This window comes from Alligator sinensis, unplaced genomic scaffold (assembly GCF_000455745.1).
Source record: "Alligator sinensis unplaced genomic scaffold, ASM45574v1 scaffold872_2, whole genome shotgun sequence".
In the NCBI taxonomy this organism is placed as follows: Eukaryota; Metazoa; Chordata; order Crocodylia; family Alligatoridae; genus Alligator; species Alligator sinensis.
The window spans coordinates 729,997-745,560 of record NW_005842132.1 but is presented as its reverse complement, the minus strand read 5'-3'; the positions used below and the strand labels follow the sequence as shown (position 1 = coordinate 745,560).

At 49.5% G+C, this 15,564-nt stretch overlaps 1 protein-coding gene across 2 annotated transcripts in view; it reads left to right on the top strand.

Annotated features, from left to right (window-relative positions):
• Positions 1-15,564, top strand: part of MDFI (MyoD family inhibitor) — a 39,102-nt gene that overhangs the window by 455 nt on the left and 23,083 nt on the right. For both annotated transcript variants that reach the window (XM_006025059.3, XM_025205803.1), the window contains exon 2: positions 266-370. In XM_006025059.3, coding sequence (XP_006025121.1) covers positions 277-370 — 94 coding nt within the window. In that variant the 5' untranslated portion in view covers positions 266-276. The remainder of the gene's footprint in view (positions 1-265; positions 371-15,564) is intronic.

The following is a 15,564-nucleotide window of genomic DNA, read 5'->3' as shown; positions in this document are numbered from 1 at the left end:
GGTGTGTGGGGAAGCCTGTGTGTGGAGCTGGAGTTTCTTGCAGTGAACAATCGAACAAACTTTTGCGCCTGCAGACGCCACGTTCGGGGCAGCGGCGACCTGCCCCGTGCCTTCTTGGTGCTGCGTGGTTTCCTTCGTCTCTCTCCACCTAAAGGCTTCACGCTGATTCATTCCCTCTCCGCGTTCTTCATGGCTGGGGCTCTTTAGCCACCTTCAATGAGTGTCCCCCTCTCTCCCTCCCTGGCTCCCTCCCCGTCTCTCTCAGGTCCCAGGCAGATGTCCCAGGTGAGCAGCAATCTCTCAAGCCGTTCTGATTCGCTCAATGGAGACCCCGCGGCGGATCAGACGCCCTTCCTGCCCCCTCACACAGGTAAGCACGCAGGGCTTTTGTCTGGCTCTGCTTAGACTTGGAGGGATTTGTCTTTCTGGTGCCATCCACAGGAGCCCCGAGCATCCCGGTCCCTTTTCTGGTTCATGTACATCATGTTTGTCCCCCTTTCTCGATGAGCGTGAGAGCTGGCACTCTTGGAGCACGCCGTGGGCCGCATCCTCAGGTGGAGTAAATCGGCTTGGTGTCAGAGGTGTGTGTAGAGACACCAGTTTGGATCAGGCAAGCGTGCACCAGTGAGTCTGCTCCCCGTGGGTCCAGCAAAGCCAGTGGGGTTATGCTCGCTTACGCCAATGGAGGATCCGGCCCTGGGTGCGAATGTACAGGGAGGACAGGAGCTTCCGTATGCAGCTGTAGGATAGATCTCCAACCCGAGCGCCTGCAACTTTCTCATTTCTCACCAAACTTTGCAAAGTGCCTGGAACAGCTGGAGCAAAGGCACTGGGGGATTTGAGGACCAGGCTTGGATGTTTTCCAGGCATAGAGGGGGGAGTGAGTGTGGAGGCAACATTTACTCGGCAAGGCCTGAAAGGGTTAAAGAGCAAGCAGACCGAACATTGCAGAGACTGCTTGGCGAGGGGCTCACCTCCAGCCTTAAGCCCACCATTTCCTTTCCCGTTTTCACTCTCTCCAAAGGCACTATTGTGCACGCTCCCTGCTCGCTGGCTGGCTGTGCAGGACATAAATGCTTTGGAGGGGGAAAGAGGGGGCTCAGGTTTCTCCCCCCCCACCTCTCTTTGGCGCTGGGGGAGCCCTGCTACAGCTGCCCTGGAGCTCCTGCTCTTCATAAGGACTTTTGTCTCCTCTCAGACACCGCGTGGTGTTGGGCCCCCGCCAGCTCCACGCAGGATGCAGCCTCCCCTCTCGCCCTGGGTCCTGATCTGATGAAATGTATTCACATCCTCCCACCCCAGCTGTACACCAGAAAGCTTGTGCTTGGAAACCCTTCAGTGGTTTTAGGCCACAGTCCACAGAGGGGCTCTGGGCTGCTGGCTGGGGAGGGATCTCACCAGTACCCCTGCATTAGCTACAGACTGTGGTTCACATCACAGGAGATGGGCGCTTTTGTAGCAAATAATTTTGAGGTGAGGGTGTTGTGGTTGGTAAGCGCCTGATCCTTCCCCCTTTATAGCAAGCAGCACTCGGTGCTCTAGATTTCAATGAGATTACTCAAGTGAGTAAGTGCCGCTCTGTAAGGACTGGGCATTCACCTCCACCTCCTCCTCCCATGTGGATCGGGGCTAGAGCTGGTGAAATGCCACGCCGCGTGAGAGCCTGGGACTGTTCTGCTGCATCACGGTGTGTCCATTGCAACACGCTGGCCGTGCTAAAACCTTCTCCTGGCGAGGAGCTATTGTGCACGTGAGGAGGGGCATTACAGCCTAGTAAGGGATGACGCTCCACTAATTGACAATGAGCAAGTTACTGGATGAGTAAGAAACATTCCTTTCCTCCCATATTACCTGCTGTCTAATTGCCTCTCCGCTGTGCGTGCGTCTGGGAAAGCTGTCCCGTCAAAGATACAAGGGCAGCGCCGTCACTTTTTATATGCCTTTGCTGAAAAGAGGGATTGTCTGGGCTGGAGTCTCGGGGACTTTTCCGTGGCCGCTGCGTACATCTGGAGGAACTTGGCTGTCGTTCCTTGGTAATAGACTTCCACGGATAGTCAGCTGTGGAAGCGACATTAGAGAGCTGATCGAGAGAGAGGATTTGGGGCAGGAAGCTGACAGCTAAAGGTGAAGCACACCCTATTGCATATGCTGTCAAAGCAAGACACAAAAGGGGCCAAGTTTATCCCTGGTGCAATGCGCTCCGCATGCTTTTGCACAGGAGTATAGAATATGCATGATCTCGCTGGTTAATACCTACTCTCATGGTTTGAGTGAATGCAGGTCGTTTCAATGCAAGGAAAATTAACTTAATGCAAACTAAAACTTACTTTGTGAGCTAATGGACTGGAGTGTAGCTGGGCCCAGATTTCAGAGCACACGTACTTTTGTTATATCCCCCTTGCATTTCCAGCTGGAGATTGTATTCTTCACTCCTTGACCTAAACTCTTGTGGGCTGTTTGCTGGTAAACCGGTGCCATGTCCCACCGCAGAGGTGGCTGCAGAATTCTGGACCGAAGCAGCCACTCTTTTCCACCCCAGATGTGGATTGATTGCAGTGGCGGGCCGGCAGTCTCTGACTCTGCTGCCTTCCAGAGGCGGCTCCATTTCAGCGGTGGCAGCAGTGATCTCTGTGCAGGGAATGTATAAAGTGTTTCGGGACCTTTGCAAAACTACTACATGTTGTGGGCCATGATGTGATTGCTAGTAATCTCACCTTTCACTAAGGCCATCCCGCTTTTGCTGTCAGGTACGATCATTATTCATTTACTTGTCTTGTGGGTAGCACTTGTGAGCCACAATCCTGGACCCGGTTGTACTAGTGGCTGTACAAACAGAATAAAAGCAAAGTCCTTCCCCCAAAGGGCTGACCACTAAGTGACTCTGTAACAGCATCAGCTACATTTTATTCCCTCTACTGCTCCGGTGTTCTGAATTTCCTTGGTTTTGCTTTTCATGTGTTTTCATTCTTAAATATTAGCACGTCCTTTACTGTGAAGTTGATTTCCTCCTGAAAATTTGTCAGAACCAGAATGCTACCTGCCTGGCGTCAGAAGAAGTCTGAGCATGAAACAATCTTAGATCAAATATTTGTGGTGTTACAATAATGACTGAAAAAGTCATTTTAAAAAGTCTAAACAGTCAAAGCATTTTTTTTTCGTGCTGCTGTGTAGTAATTCCTAAAGAAGAGATGCAGTGCAGTAAATAAAGAGGAATTCTTAGTAATGTCACTTTGCATTATGGTAGGGGTTAGGACCCTCTCTGGATACAGGGCTTTTTCCTGCTAATCATTGTACATGTCCATAGGAAGAGACAAGGCTTCCTGCAAATTGTCTACGTTGCAAATAGACAAAACAGAAAGATGAAGTGGCTTGCTCGAGGCCACACAGCAAGTCAGTGGCAGAGTCAGGAGTAGAACCCAAGGGTACCTATACACCTGCATCGAGGCTGCTCTGACACACTCTGATTACAGCACGTTGGAGCAGCACATTGGAGCAGACTCGATTAATTGAGCATGGTAATTACCATGCTCCAGCAGACTCTTGCATCATGTGTATCAGTGTCCCTGCACTGAAAAATGGCAGCAGGGGTGCTTTAACTAAAGCTCATCTGATGAGCTCCAACTAAAGCTCCTCCACCACCATTTTTCAGCACGGGGACGTTGATATACATGACACTCCAGGCACTCGGAGCTGCTGCAATTAAAGTGTCCTGTCCCCGCTTCTCCCTCCGCCGCCTCCTGGAGCACACGTCCTGAGTGTCTGTCAAATGCCTTACCCACTAAACAATGCCATTGCTCACATCTGGCTGCTAATCTCACCCCAAGCAAGTCACTAAATTCAGAATAGAGCCAGGATGTCTAAAGGTGGATCCCTGACACTCCTGCTTCTGCACGTTGCCCTGTGCAGTCCCCCTGAGTCCACACAAGCTTCCCCTGACTTCAAGGGGCTCAGGAGTGGTACCTGGCAGGATTGTGGTCTTCATTATCGAACAAACCTGATAGTATCTTTCCACCTTTCTGAACACCAGGCCCAGGTTTCTTAAATGAAGCATAACATGGGCAGCACATAGGGATCAGAGGCCACTTTAAAACTTTTTTGCCTCTGTTTTCCCCATCGGCAGGGTTGGGGCTGATATTGGGCCCATGCCATAAAGACAGGTGCTATTATTAACCCGCTAGGGCTGGCTCTAAACAAACTCCAGCAAAGTGTCTTCAAAGGAATTTGGAGGGGAACTTGTTGTAAAAGCCCTTCCCCGTGGAGGAGAGAATATAAGTGGCACAGCTCTGCAGTTGCCTGAAATGAATGCAGGGATGAATCCTTGCTGCAGCGGGCGAGGTGGGGCTTGCGTGCAGGATTCCTGGTTGTGTATGCAGGCGCTGAGCTGTTGTTCTCTGGAATGCAGGGTGGGACTTGAAAACCCACCTTGGGGCCGGCCCCAGAGGGGTGAGCTCTGCTTGCTCAGTGCTGCTCTCCAGAGCATCAACCGTCAGACTGGATAGACATGGAGACACAGTGAGTGCAGGCACGAGACAGTGGGAAGGGGGCAGGTGGGGCGAGGCACCACCCTTGCCAGTATTCAACACATGCCTCACATTTAGAAGACTTAACAAGCACTTCCATGAGTTACAGCCTGGAGAGCCAGAAGGCACAAGCTAAATGGTCCGTGATTTGAGACCTAGTTTGGGTCTCGCTGACCACATCTGCACATGTGCTTTACTGTGGAGTAGGCTAATTAGCTGCAGAGTAAAGCATCACCATCTACACATGCAACAGTATTAAGTCACAGTAAACTAATGAATGCCACAGTAAGATACTACTGTCGGGGACAACACTATCGCACGCTGGGGTAATTTACTGCAATTAAACACATGTAAATGCTGACCGTGGGTGTAAATTGCACCCAGTCAGCCCGCCCAGCTTGGGGCCAGACTCCTGCCTGCTGCCTAGCCGCACAGCTCTGCACTTGCAGCACTCTCATGCCCAAGCCATCCCCTCTGCCACCCAACACCACCACCCAGAGCCCGGGGCTGACTTCTCCATGCCCCCTGCCAGCCTGGGCCTACTCTGCCCTTGCTCCAATTGCTGCTGTCCTGGGTACTCATGTAAACAGTGCTCCTGGGAGTAGTTTACTCCGGCTCAAACTGCTGCAGAGTTTATTGCTTCACATGTGTAGATGCACCCCGTGATGCAGAGTTGAGCAGAGACTGACATGTTCTAAGTCTGTCTTTGGCGTCTGACTCCCATTGTCATCGTTCATGGGCACATCCCAATCCCCAGTGTATTGATCCCTGTATCTCCCTGTGAGGAAGGAAGTTTTGTTATCCCCATCTTACAGAAGGGGAACTGAGGCACAGAGTGACTCCATGATTTGCCCAGTGATTTAGAGAGGTCTGCAGGGGAACAGGGATTCAAATCCAAGCCTCCCAAGTCTCCGCCTAACACAGTGCCCAGCTTCTTCTCCCCAGCTGCTGTCAGGGGAGTCTTGAGTGGAAGTTTGTCCTTAGCGCTCGGTCGGTCTATGCTAAGAACCGAAGTCCAAAAATTCAGTGCCTGGATGTTTGCTGCTTTGTATCCAGCAGGATAGGGGCAGCTATTCTTTATAGCCCTGAAGCTAGGGGTCTGGGACAGACATTGCATAAACCAGTTTGACCCAAATCAGTTAAGTCTGATACTACATTCAACCAGGTTTATCTTAAACCAGGTTCAGTCATTTTGAAACTGGGTTATGTGCAGTGAACTTCTGTTCTGTTACAGGTTTAAACCAGTTTCTGATGACTTAAATCAGTTTATATGTAATGTCTGTCCCTAGCCATAAAGAACAGGCCTTTAGTTCTCGTTCAGGTGGCGTTTTGTGGACAATGAATGGATGTGGTCCATTGATTCGAGGCTTGTTTTGCCTTGTGATGTTTCAGTACTGAAGAATGATCTCTCGGGTGATTTCCAGAGGTTCTGGAAAGGGGGATACTGTCTTCTTGGTAGCTACATGGAGGACTTGATCATGGGAATGTGAATCCAAATATGACAAAGAAGCCAAAATGACTCGGGTGTCCTCAGTTGATAAAATAAGATAGGGAGGTGAAACGTCCTGGCTCAGGTGACCGTTGGGGTTTGAAGCCAGATCTCCCCACTGAATCCTGTTCCCTCTCCCCAGAGCCATGTTGTAGCTGCCTTGTGACAAAATGAAACCCACAGGGTATTTCCTCGGGGATCTGCGCCCTATTTTCCTCTCTCTTAATCCCTGCTCTGTGGATAGGTCATGTGTTATTACCGCCTTCCTCTCACAGCAAGGAGACCTGGATGTAGGGTGCCATCAAGCAACCTCTTGAAGGAGAAATTGGAAAGGGCTGAGCATGCACTGGCTCCATGACCGGCAGTGGGCAGCCACCACATAACATAGCAGCATGTGGGACCATACGGGCCCTTATTTTATGAGCTTGCATACTTCTCTCAGACCTGGTTGAAAAAGGCCAGTGGTTTCCTTGTATGCAATTTAGGGCAGAAATCTGTTTTGTTTTGTTTTATACGTGTTGCAGTTTTCTGACGGGGGAAAAGACAATTTTCACCAAGAAAATTTTCAGTTTGTGGTTTTGTTATTCCTTCCCCGGCTTCCAAGAGAGAAAAAGGGGGGCTGAAAAAGGCTTGGGTGGGGGGAGATGGTATAAACATGGAATAGAAACAAAGCTTTTTAGGGTATTTGGGGGGGGGGGGGGGGGGAGGCATCATTTTCTGTCAAAAAACATTTTGGATGGAAAGTTTCCAGTAATAATTCTCTCTCTCCTTTCTCACCACCTATTTTTTTGCATGCACAAGACTTGTCCTTCCCCCTCTTTCTCCAGTAATGCTCCCCCTCTCCCTTAGCTGCTCACTGGTACCCATGTATCCCAACTCCCGTGGGTTGTTGAGGGCTGCCCAGCTCTCAATGCCTACCCAACACAGCTTGGCCCACAGCACGTAGTTTCTTGGCTCCCCTCTGTCTTCCACTTCCCCGCTTGGCTACGGCAGCCAGCAAATCTGCGGCTTCATCAGTGTGAGCGGTGGATTCGGGGAGGGGGAAGAGGGAGCTCGCTTGACTAGACACAGTGGGGTTTTTTGACCATTCACAGGGAGTTTGCCCTGAGGTGTAACATGAGGCTGAAAGCAGTTCTGTACCCTGGCTGCAGCCCCGCCACGCTGTACAGCCGGCCCAGCCCCTGCAACAGGCCCAAACAATGCATCTTTCATAGAAGACCCAGCAGATGCCTCGCTCGGGCCTCTTCTTCTCAGGCAGAGAGCTCTGCTGACCCAAGACTTGTTGGGCACCAGGTCCCAGGCTTGTCCTCCCCAGTCAGGACTTAGCAGAGCAATATTCTGCCTCGAAGCCTCCTCTTGCCCCCTTGCCAAAGTCAAGTTCAACCATGGAGGCACTTGAGCTGGAGCAACTGAGGGACCATTTCTTTCACTGTATCTACTATAGATGTAATGGCGTATTCATACTGGGAGCATGCCACCATGCTTCTCTGCTTCCAGCAGCTTAAATTACTTCACTTCCACTATATCATTGTCTTTATACAGCTCTGCCCTGGTTTGAAACGACCAGCCATTCTGGGCAGATATCCCAAGGTGCAACTTTCTGCTGTTGCAATCTGTGCGTCCTGGGATTTTTCTTGCAGTGCCCATTATAACGCATCCGAACCCGGGGCCTGGGGTCTTGGACTCAAGCTAACAATTCCCATGATTCCTTTCCTGCTCTCCCATGATGCATCCATCTGGTTTTAGCAAGCCAGCCTCGTTTTCAGTGTTATTCGGCATCATGGGACGCCTATACACGTGCAGCGAGGCTTAATTAATCGAGTTTGCTGGAGCGTGGTAATTACCGCACTCCAGCATCTCGTGTAGGAACGTTTCAATCCATGGGCATTTATACATGTGCTCCGGGACGGGAGGGGAGGAGCACTTAAATTAACCAACAAGCTTTAGTTAAAGCGCCCCTGCCGCCATTTTGAAGCGGGGACGCTGATACACAAGACGCTTTAATTGGTGTGACTCTCAGAGCCTCTCTAATTAAAGTGCTCCTCCCCTCCCCTCCTGGAGCACATGTATAAGCACCCCTGGATTGGAAATGTTCCTGGCACCATATCGCTGAGGGTCTCTTGATATGAATAAGTGGCCCCCAATAAGCTGGTGCTGAAGAGCAAGGTCCAGGCTATCATGTGGGAGAAGCTTGCATTGCTGTCGCCAGTGCTGAGGACTATGGTGTCTGCACTGTAAGTCCGACTGGTTTTCCGTCCTCTGGAACTAGCTTATGGGTAGATTCAGAGCCCCTCCTTCACCTCTGGGTCCAAGTTTTGGTGGGCTCCACATCTGCAGCTCAAATGGGCTGAAAGACCCAACATCCGTTCAGCTGCATGAATTTGTATGGAAGACTTGGTCTGTCTGGACAGTCCCACCAGTTTTACTCAAGGAGCAGTTTTAAGCCCAGCAGTTGAGGGGATCCTACCATTTGTAAGGGTGTTTGCAGTTTGAGGTAGTTTAAGGGGATTCTGCAGCATAGTGGGTGAGGATTCAAAGTGGTGATGTGTAGGATCCCTTTGGTTAAGAAGGGCCTGTGAACAGCACAGGATTGGATTCGACCCCTGGAGCCCCCTTCCACTGTTATGTCCCTCCGAACAGGAGAAGGAGGGTCAGCTTTGGAGAGAGACCTCCTTTTACGGGATATCTGCAGTTTCCTGGTGGCCACGTCTTTTTGCATATAGCACTAGTGTCTCAGCAGGTTCAAAGAGCTCTGTCCTACAACGCAGGTTTCCTGTCCCATATTCAGGGTCAGGAAGGAACTTTACCCCATGGTCAGATATTTTATGGAGCTTTTTGTAGCGGGGGGAGTGTGGCTCTACCTGGGATCTCTTGAGTGTGTATTTAACAACCTTTTGCAGAAGCAGGACGTGGGCTGCCAAGGTCCCTCTGCTTTACCTGCGGGAGGTTTGGCTATTATGTCTTGTGTTGTGTCAGGGTTGATGGTAGTTTTACTAAGAGGTTTGATTATGGATTTGTGTAGACTGGTTTGAATAGGAACGATCCTGCCCCAGGCAGGGGGTTGGACTAGATGACCTCTGGAGGTCCCTTCCAGCCCCGCTTCTCTACGATTACTGATTGCAAGTGAAATCTTGCAAACGAAATCTCGCGCAGGAAGAGCTTCCAATGAAACAAAACTCAACCACTCGCACACCAGGCTGAGGGTTTGCATCCGCCTAACTGCCCCAGGTATGCATTGGCGGATAAACAGCCTCTATGGAAAAAAATGCACAGCAAAAAATAGCCATTTTTATTTTCATTTTGCCCTGTACCAGCCACTACAAAATAGCTCTCCACTGATCGTTTTCTTCTTTCCCCATTTTGTTGCCATCCGGGAAATTGCTGCGTGTGTTTATATCTTAAAAAAGAAAACAAGCAGAGAGAGAAAATAAGAGGCAGCTCCTCGGGCTTTTTTCATCAAAGGTTCCAATTTTGAAACAAAGCAAAACAATCCCCAGTCCAGGATCTGCTGCTCGCCACTAGAGCGTCACATTCTTTGCTTCTAATTGAATTTCCTTTGAAGCTGCCTGCCTAGATTTTATTAGTTGCAGAAATGGGGGGGTTATAGTCTCCCAGAACTGGCACCCCATGCACATACCATCCCTCTGTCTGCGTGCCCAGCTAGACAATATCCCTTGGAGGCTCCCAGGCAGGACATGCGTCCAGTATGGGTCCCTGGCATTCATTTCTTTTGCCTTGCAGAAAGAAATTTGCCTTGCCCTATCCTCCACTCGCAGCCTGACTCAAGACTGGCAATGAATGAGTTGCAAAAGATAGGCAGGCTATACAGCTGTGAGTTTCTGAAGCTCTTGGGACAGCCCCTGGTGCTGCCCACTGGCATCTGCATGGCTCTGGGCAAGTCACAGCCTGTTCAGATGTGGTTGGTGGATTTGAGTGGTACTGTTTCTCAAGGCCTTTATTTGGAGACTGGATTTCCAGGACGTGCTGAGCATCTGCCAGCTGTATGATCAAGCTTTTTTGAAGGGTCTTCTAGTCCGACACCAAAAAAAACCACTAGTCTATTTTAAAATCTTGGCCTAATTTCATGTGTCTGGGCCTCAGCTTCCTATCTGTAAAATAGGGGTGGTAATGCTTCCTTTCCCTCACTCCTTGTCTTTGTTGTCTGTGTAGATAACATCACTTCTCGGCCTCTTGAAGGCTCAGATCAAGTGTGAGGTTTATGGAGCAGGCATTGCCCTTTTCTGTGCATGAGGACAACACCTAATGCAATGGGGCCTTGCTCTTGGTTGGCCTTGGTGGAATTCAGCTCAAACTAGAGACTCTCTCAGCCATCCAAACTGAACCGCTGGTGATGTTTTGAGGTGCTCACATGCTGCAGACATCAGTGTTATTTTAATTCTTTCTTCTGGTTTTTAGCTAGGTCTTGAGAAAAGCCTAAAGCAAAATCACTGAACACCAGCTTTGAACCCACAGGAGAGTGGGGAGCGGGAAGTCACGCTGGGGTAGCGGATCTGTTGTTGGCTACACCTCCGAGAGTATTAGACCTGGGGCAAGACCCTGAAGTTCGGCAGACTTCAACAGAGCTGTGCTCATTTACACCCACCGGAGAGCTAGATGACACTGGACAACTGTATGGATCTAGAGGCAGGTACAGATCACAACTGCCTTGAAATCCAGACCCAGTTTTGGTGTGAGCCTATGTCCTGTGGCAGAAACCCATGCATGCCTGGGAAGGCAGGAGACAAGCTCTTTGTGGGGTGTTTCCAGTCAGCAACAGAAGTGTCTGGCAGGGATTGCATTCTCCCATCCCTACAAGAAAGGAAGAGAAAAGGAGTTTCTGTCTGATCTTCTTTCCATTCCCCAATCTCTACACCCAGGACAGGTCCTGCCCTTATGCTAATAACACTTGGGAATTTTTACTGCCTGTTGCAGAGGAGATCTGTGTACACACACACCCTGCCTTGTAAATTCTAGGCTGGCTGTACTGCCTGCTCCCATGGGAGGCACAAGACTAAAGACAAGACTGGATGGGTGGACACAGTAGATACAGATCCTACATTAGGCAATAGCTCTGTTGTGGACTTTGGACGATGAGGATTTTGTACCGAGTGTCATAAGAAGATTTTGTACCTTGACCACCATTTACTGTTGTTCTTGCTGATGGGAACTCCTGGATCAGCATGTTGCATTCTGCTTCGTAGCAAGATCAGTCATGGGATACATAATACAACTAAAAGAGGAACACAGAGAGCCTGGGTTGATTTCAGGAGCCCTGATTTCTAAGGCTGAGCTTAGAAATGCATGGTAGTGACTGAAAGATGATACCAAATAACTGTGGTGTCCCTGGGTACAGTGGGTATTGGTCTCTAGTGGACCACTGACCTTATAAACTGGCCATCTCAAATGACATCGAGCATCAGCCTTGCTGGAGACTGGACTTCTTGTTCATCTCTATGCACGGTCCCTCCAGGTCAGTACTCGGGCACTTCAGTGCACACCATAGTGCATCTGTTCTGAGCCTATAGAGATGACCTCCAACTCTAGGGCTTTCAATCCAGCCTGTCTTGCAAGCTGGATGCACGAAACAGGAATGCACTCACCTAGTTTGGCAACTTTCCATTCTGAGATGAACATCTTTGTGCAATACGTTCTCAGGAACGGCTGGGAGTTTGTGTTGAAAGGCAAGGAGGATGAGTTACTAAAGCCATGAGAAATTCTTTGCTCCACCCAAATGGTTTCATCATTAGGCTATGCTGTAGTCATTAGGTCAACTCTCTGTGCTGTTACCCATGAAGCTTTAGGCTGACCTTTGAAAATGAGCTTGCTTTCATGTCATCCTGACCCAATTTAGTAAGTGGAAGGATCCAGGCCTGGATCTGCGCTTAATATAAATCCAGACCATGTGGATTAGCTTCCATCTCTGAGAGAGGGGAGGGTTTGCAGAGCACGGGGATGGCTGGGAGGCAGGGCTACAGAATTGCATTTTCAGCTCTGCCGCTGTGCTGTCTTACCTTGGGAAACTCTTCTTTGTGTACCTTAGTTTCCCTATCTGTACAGTGGGAACAGTAACAATTACCAGGGGTTAGGGATAAGGCTCTGCTCATGCAACATATATTGTTTTTGCACAAAACCCTAATCTGGCTTGCGAGCTTGCTCTGAGGATGAAAGTTGCTGTAGTAGTACAAATTATTATTCTTGTTAATAATGATGTCCACCAGCTCACATTTATCTGCTCTTCAATTAACTTTTTCTAAGGACTCTTAACAGGTTAGAAAGACACAAATTTTCCCTGGCAGCACCTCTGCTGGTTTGACCCTGTAAGGTTGCACAATTACTGTACTGCCTTGTCCTTAATTAGACTCTCCATAATTGATCCCAATGCTGCAGCGTGGTTCATTCAGTCTATAATTTCCAGAATCAACCCAGATCGGAGAGGTATCTCAGTGTCAGCTCTCCAAGGTTCAAGGACAGTTGCTTTTTTTGAGGCTTCATTGCATGCCCCAGGGCCCCATCCGGATGCCTTAACTCAGGCAAAGCTTCCTGTGAGATTGGTGAGGGCTTTTGTCTGAGGTTTGCAGGATCAGTTAGCTTGATCCTGAGAGGTGAGGAGCCTAAAGCACTCTTTATACTCAGTGGTGGATGCAGAAGCTCAGGACCTTTCTGGACCTTGGGCTGCTTGGTGTTATCAGGACCTAGCACCCTCTGATGAATGCCCAAATCTAATGAAAGGCTTAGGGGTTGTTCACCAGCTGGATGTGTGCACAGGTGCTTTGCTGGATTGAGCCCTTTCTGCATTTGGTGGCACTATATCTGTCTCTCAGAGGCACCCTGAGCTGGTGGTTAGGCCATATGGCAAAGGCTCCAGGAAGCCGGGTTCTGTTCTGACTCTGCCACTGGCCTGCTCCAGGACCTGGGACAAACCACATCATGCCTCAGCTCTATCTAGATTATGGGTTCTGTGAGCCAGGGCCTGTTTCTTACCTTACATATGCTCCGTACCTAGTCAGTGGAGGCCTCTGAGCACCTCTCTAATACATCTGTATAAGGGCACACTCTGATCTCCCCTCCTTGTTCCTTTGAACAAGTTTCTACAACAAACAATAGACGCAAGAGATTCAGCTGTCTGCCGTGCTGCTTCTTCACCATCCATACCAGCTGCTTTTAGTGGCCCAGAGCCCCACTCCTCAACAGACAGCTTTATTACCTAGCGGGCATCTTTACACAAGATGCCTTACTGTGCAGTAGAGCAAATGACTGCACAGTAAGTATCACCATCTACACATTTAGACCTTTAGTGCATGGTAATTTGCTCTACTTTGCAGTTAATTTGCTACCTGTGAGCAGGTAGCAAATTAATTGCCGAGCAGTTACTGCGTAGAAAGGCATGTGTAGACGGCCAACTGGGAGCAGATTTGCTCCTGGTCGGCGGGACAGCTGGGGGCAGGAGATTGCTCCCTGCCCCCGGGAGCTGCCTGCTGCCAGGATGGGCCCTGGTGGTGGAGCCCAGGTGGGAACACTGTTCCCCTGCCCCGGCAGCTGGGAGCTCCCAGCCTTGGCTCTGATCGTGGAGTGGGAGCTGGGAGACCTCGGGAGCTCCCTGCTGTTAGGGCAGGGGGACATTGTCCCTACCTGGGCTCCACCAGGGCAGGGGGACATTGTCCCTACCTGGGCTCCCCCCCCCTATGCCCTGTGCTCCTGGCCCCATGCTCCCTGCCAGCCCCTGGACTAGCACCCAGGGGTAGGCTGGAGTTCCCCCTGGCTGCTGCAGGCAGGCAGAGTAGGGTAGGAGCAAAGCTGCCCCCAAATGCGTGCATGTGTTGATGCCTGCCCAGGGTGGGTTTACTCTGCAGTAAATTACTGCGGAGTAAACCCATCCAGCTGCATTTGCACATGTAGACGTGCCCAGCATGTCTTAAAGAGCTTAGACTCAAATGCTGGGATCGTCAAAGCAGCCTAAGGGAATTAGACTCCCAGATTCCATTTTCTGTTTGATAAGAGGGAAGGTCCTTTGGCTCCTTTGAAAATCCCAGCCCAGACTGGCAAGGCTGATTAAAGAGGGACAGGAAATATCACTGCTCCCCTTACAGGCTGATATCTGGTTGCCACATTGGCTGTGACCGGGAATTGTGCTCTCCTCTGAGGCAGCTGATATATGTAATAATAAGGCCACGCTCTGATGTCCCCTCCTTGTTCCTTCGAACAATATTTTCCCCTTCACCTTCTACACCTTGTTGGCCCTCACTGGAGGCTATATTGTATATGCCTGGTGGACTCCTGGTCTGATCCAGTCTCCATCTTCCTGTTTTCCTTCCCACCAGATTGCTATATACGACAAATAATAATAACCCGGATGTGGAGCTGGTGAGCTACCGTATTTGGGTTGGCTTTTTTTTCCCCCTAGGGAAGTAACTTTTCATAGAAACTAGCACTTGTGACCCAATTGCTCACTGTCCCACAGGTGAACTGTTTCTAACCCATCTCCCAGATAGTCAGAGAGACCCTATAGCAAAGTTGTGAACGTAACCGGCGAGGTTTGGAGGGCTTTGAAAGCAAAGCTGCTCGACGTGTCTGGAGCTCTCTGATTAGCTTATGCTCCGCTGTGACTTTCTGGGCATTTCTCTTCCCTTCCCCGTCTCTGAATATCTTTGAATCTGAAATGCTTTAGTGCATTAATTTGAGACTGAATGTAAATATGCCATTTGGATTTCTCCCAGTTGAGCAAACTTTCAAACCAGAGCTCTTCTTCGCTCCTCTCCTCTTCAGCCTGCACTTGGGATTGGAGGGATTTTCTCCAACACTGTCTCTTCCATGCTCCAAACCACTTAATCAAGTCCTAAAATATCCATCTGGGAGACCAGTAAAGCACCTGATTGGCCCAGGCACCGTGTGCAGGAACACCAAGAGATTACTCACTCATTTTATCTGTATGGAGCAGGCTAAAAAGCTCCCAAGTGAAATATTGCTGCCAGGTAACATGTTGTTAATAGCAAGTGACTTGCTAGAGTATGCCTTTGTTTATCTGTCTTTCCAACTCTCTCTTCTTTGACTGGCCATCCCTGGGAGAGTAAAGGAGACAGAGAGATGAAGATTAAATTCCAAGAAAGATCCTGTTGCCCTTGTTTCTATCAGAAAGGGATTCAAACCAAAATATTAGACTCAGGCGCGCTTCAGTTTAGCCGTGGATCCAAATACATTGACTTCCCTCTTCCCCTCTCCCTTGGGCAAGGTCCAGATCCAAGCAGCCCACGTCGCTCAAAAAAGATCATCTTTGCTTCTGGGTTTCATAGTCCAAACACAGCTCCAGTTTCCGGGTGTGCGGCAATCTGTGCCTAGGAGGTTCAAGGAGAAACTTATTCTATCCTATTTGGGCGCTTGTACACGCTATCTGTTCTAGTCTACCCTACTCTACTCTATTTTATTCTCTAGCATTGGCTGTCGTGCTTTCTTAACTGTGTGTCTGGGCAACTTCCAGTCATTTGTGAAGCCATGTGACTAACATCTGTCACATTAGGAAGCTATTTTTAATTCTCCACTGCAAGATTTATACCATAGCAC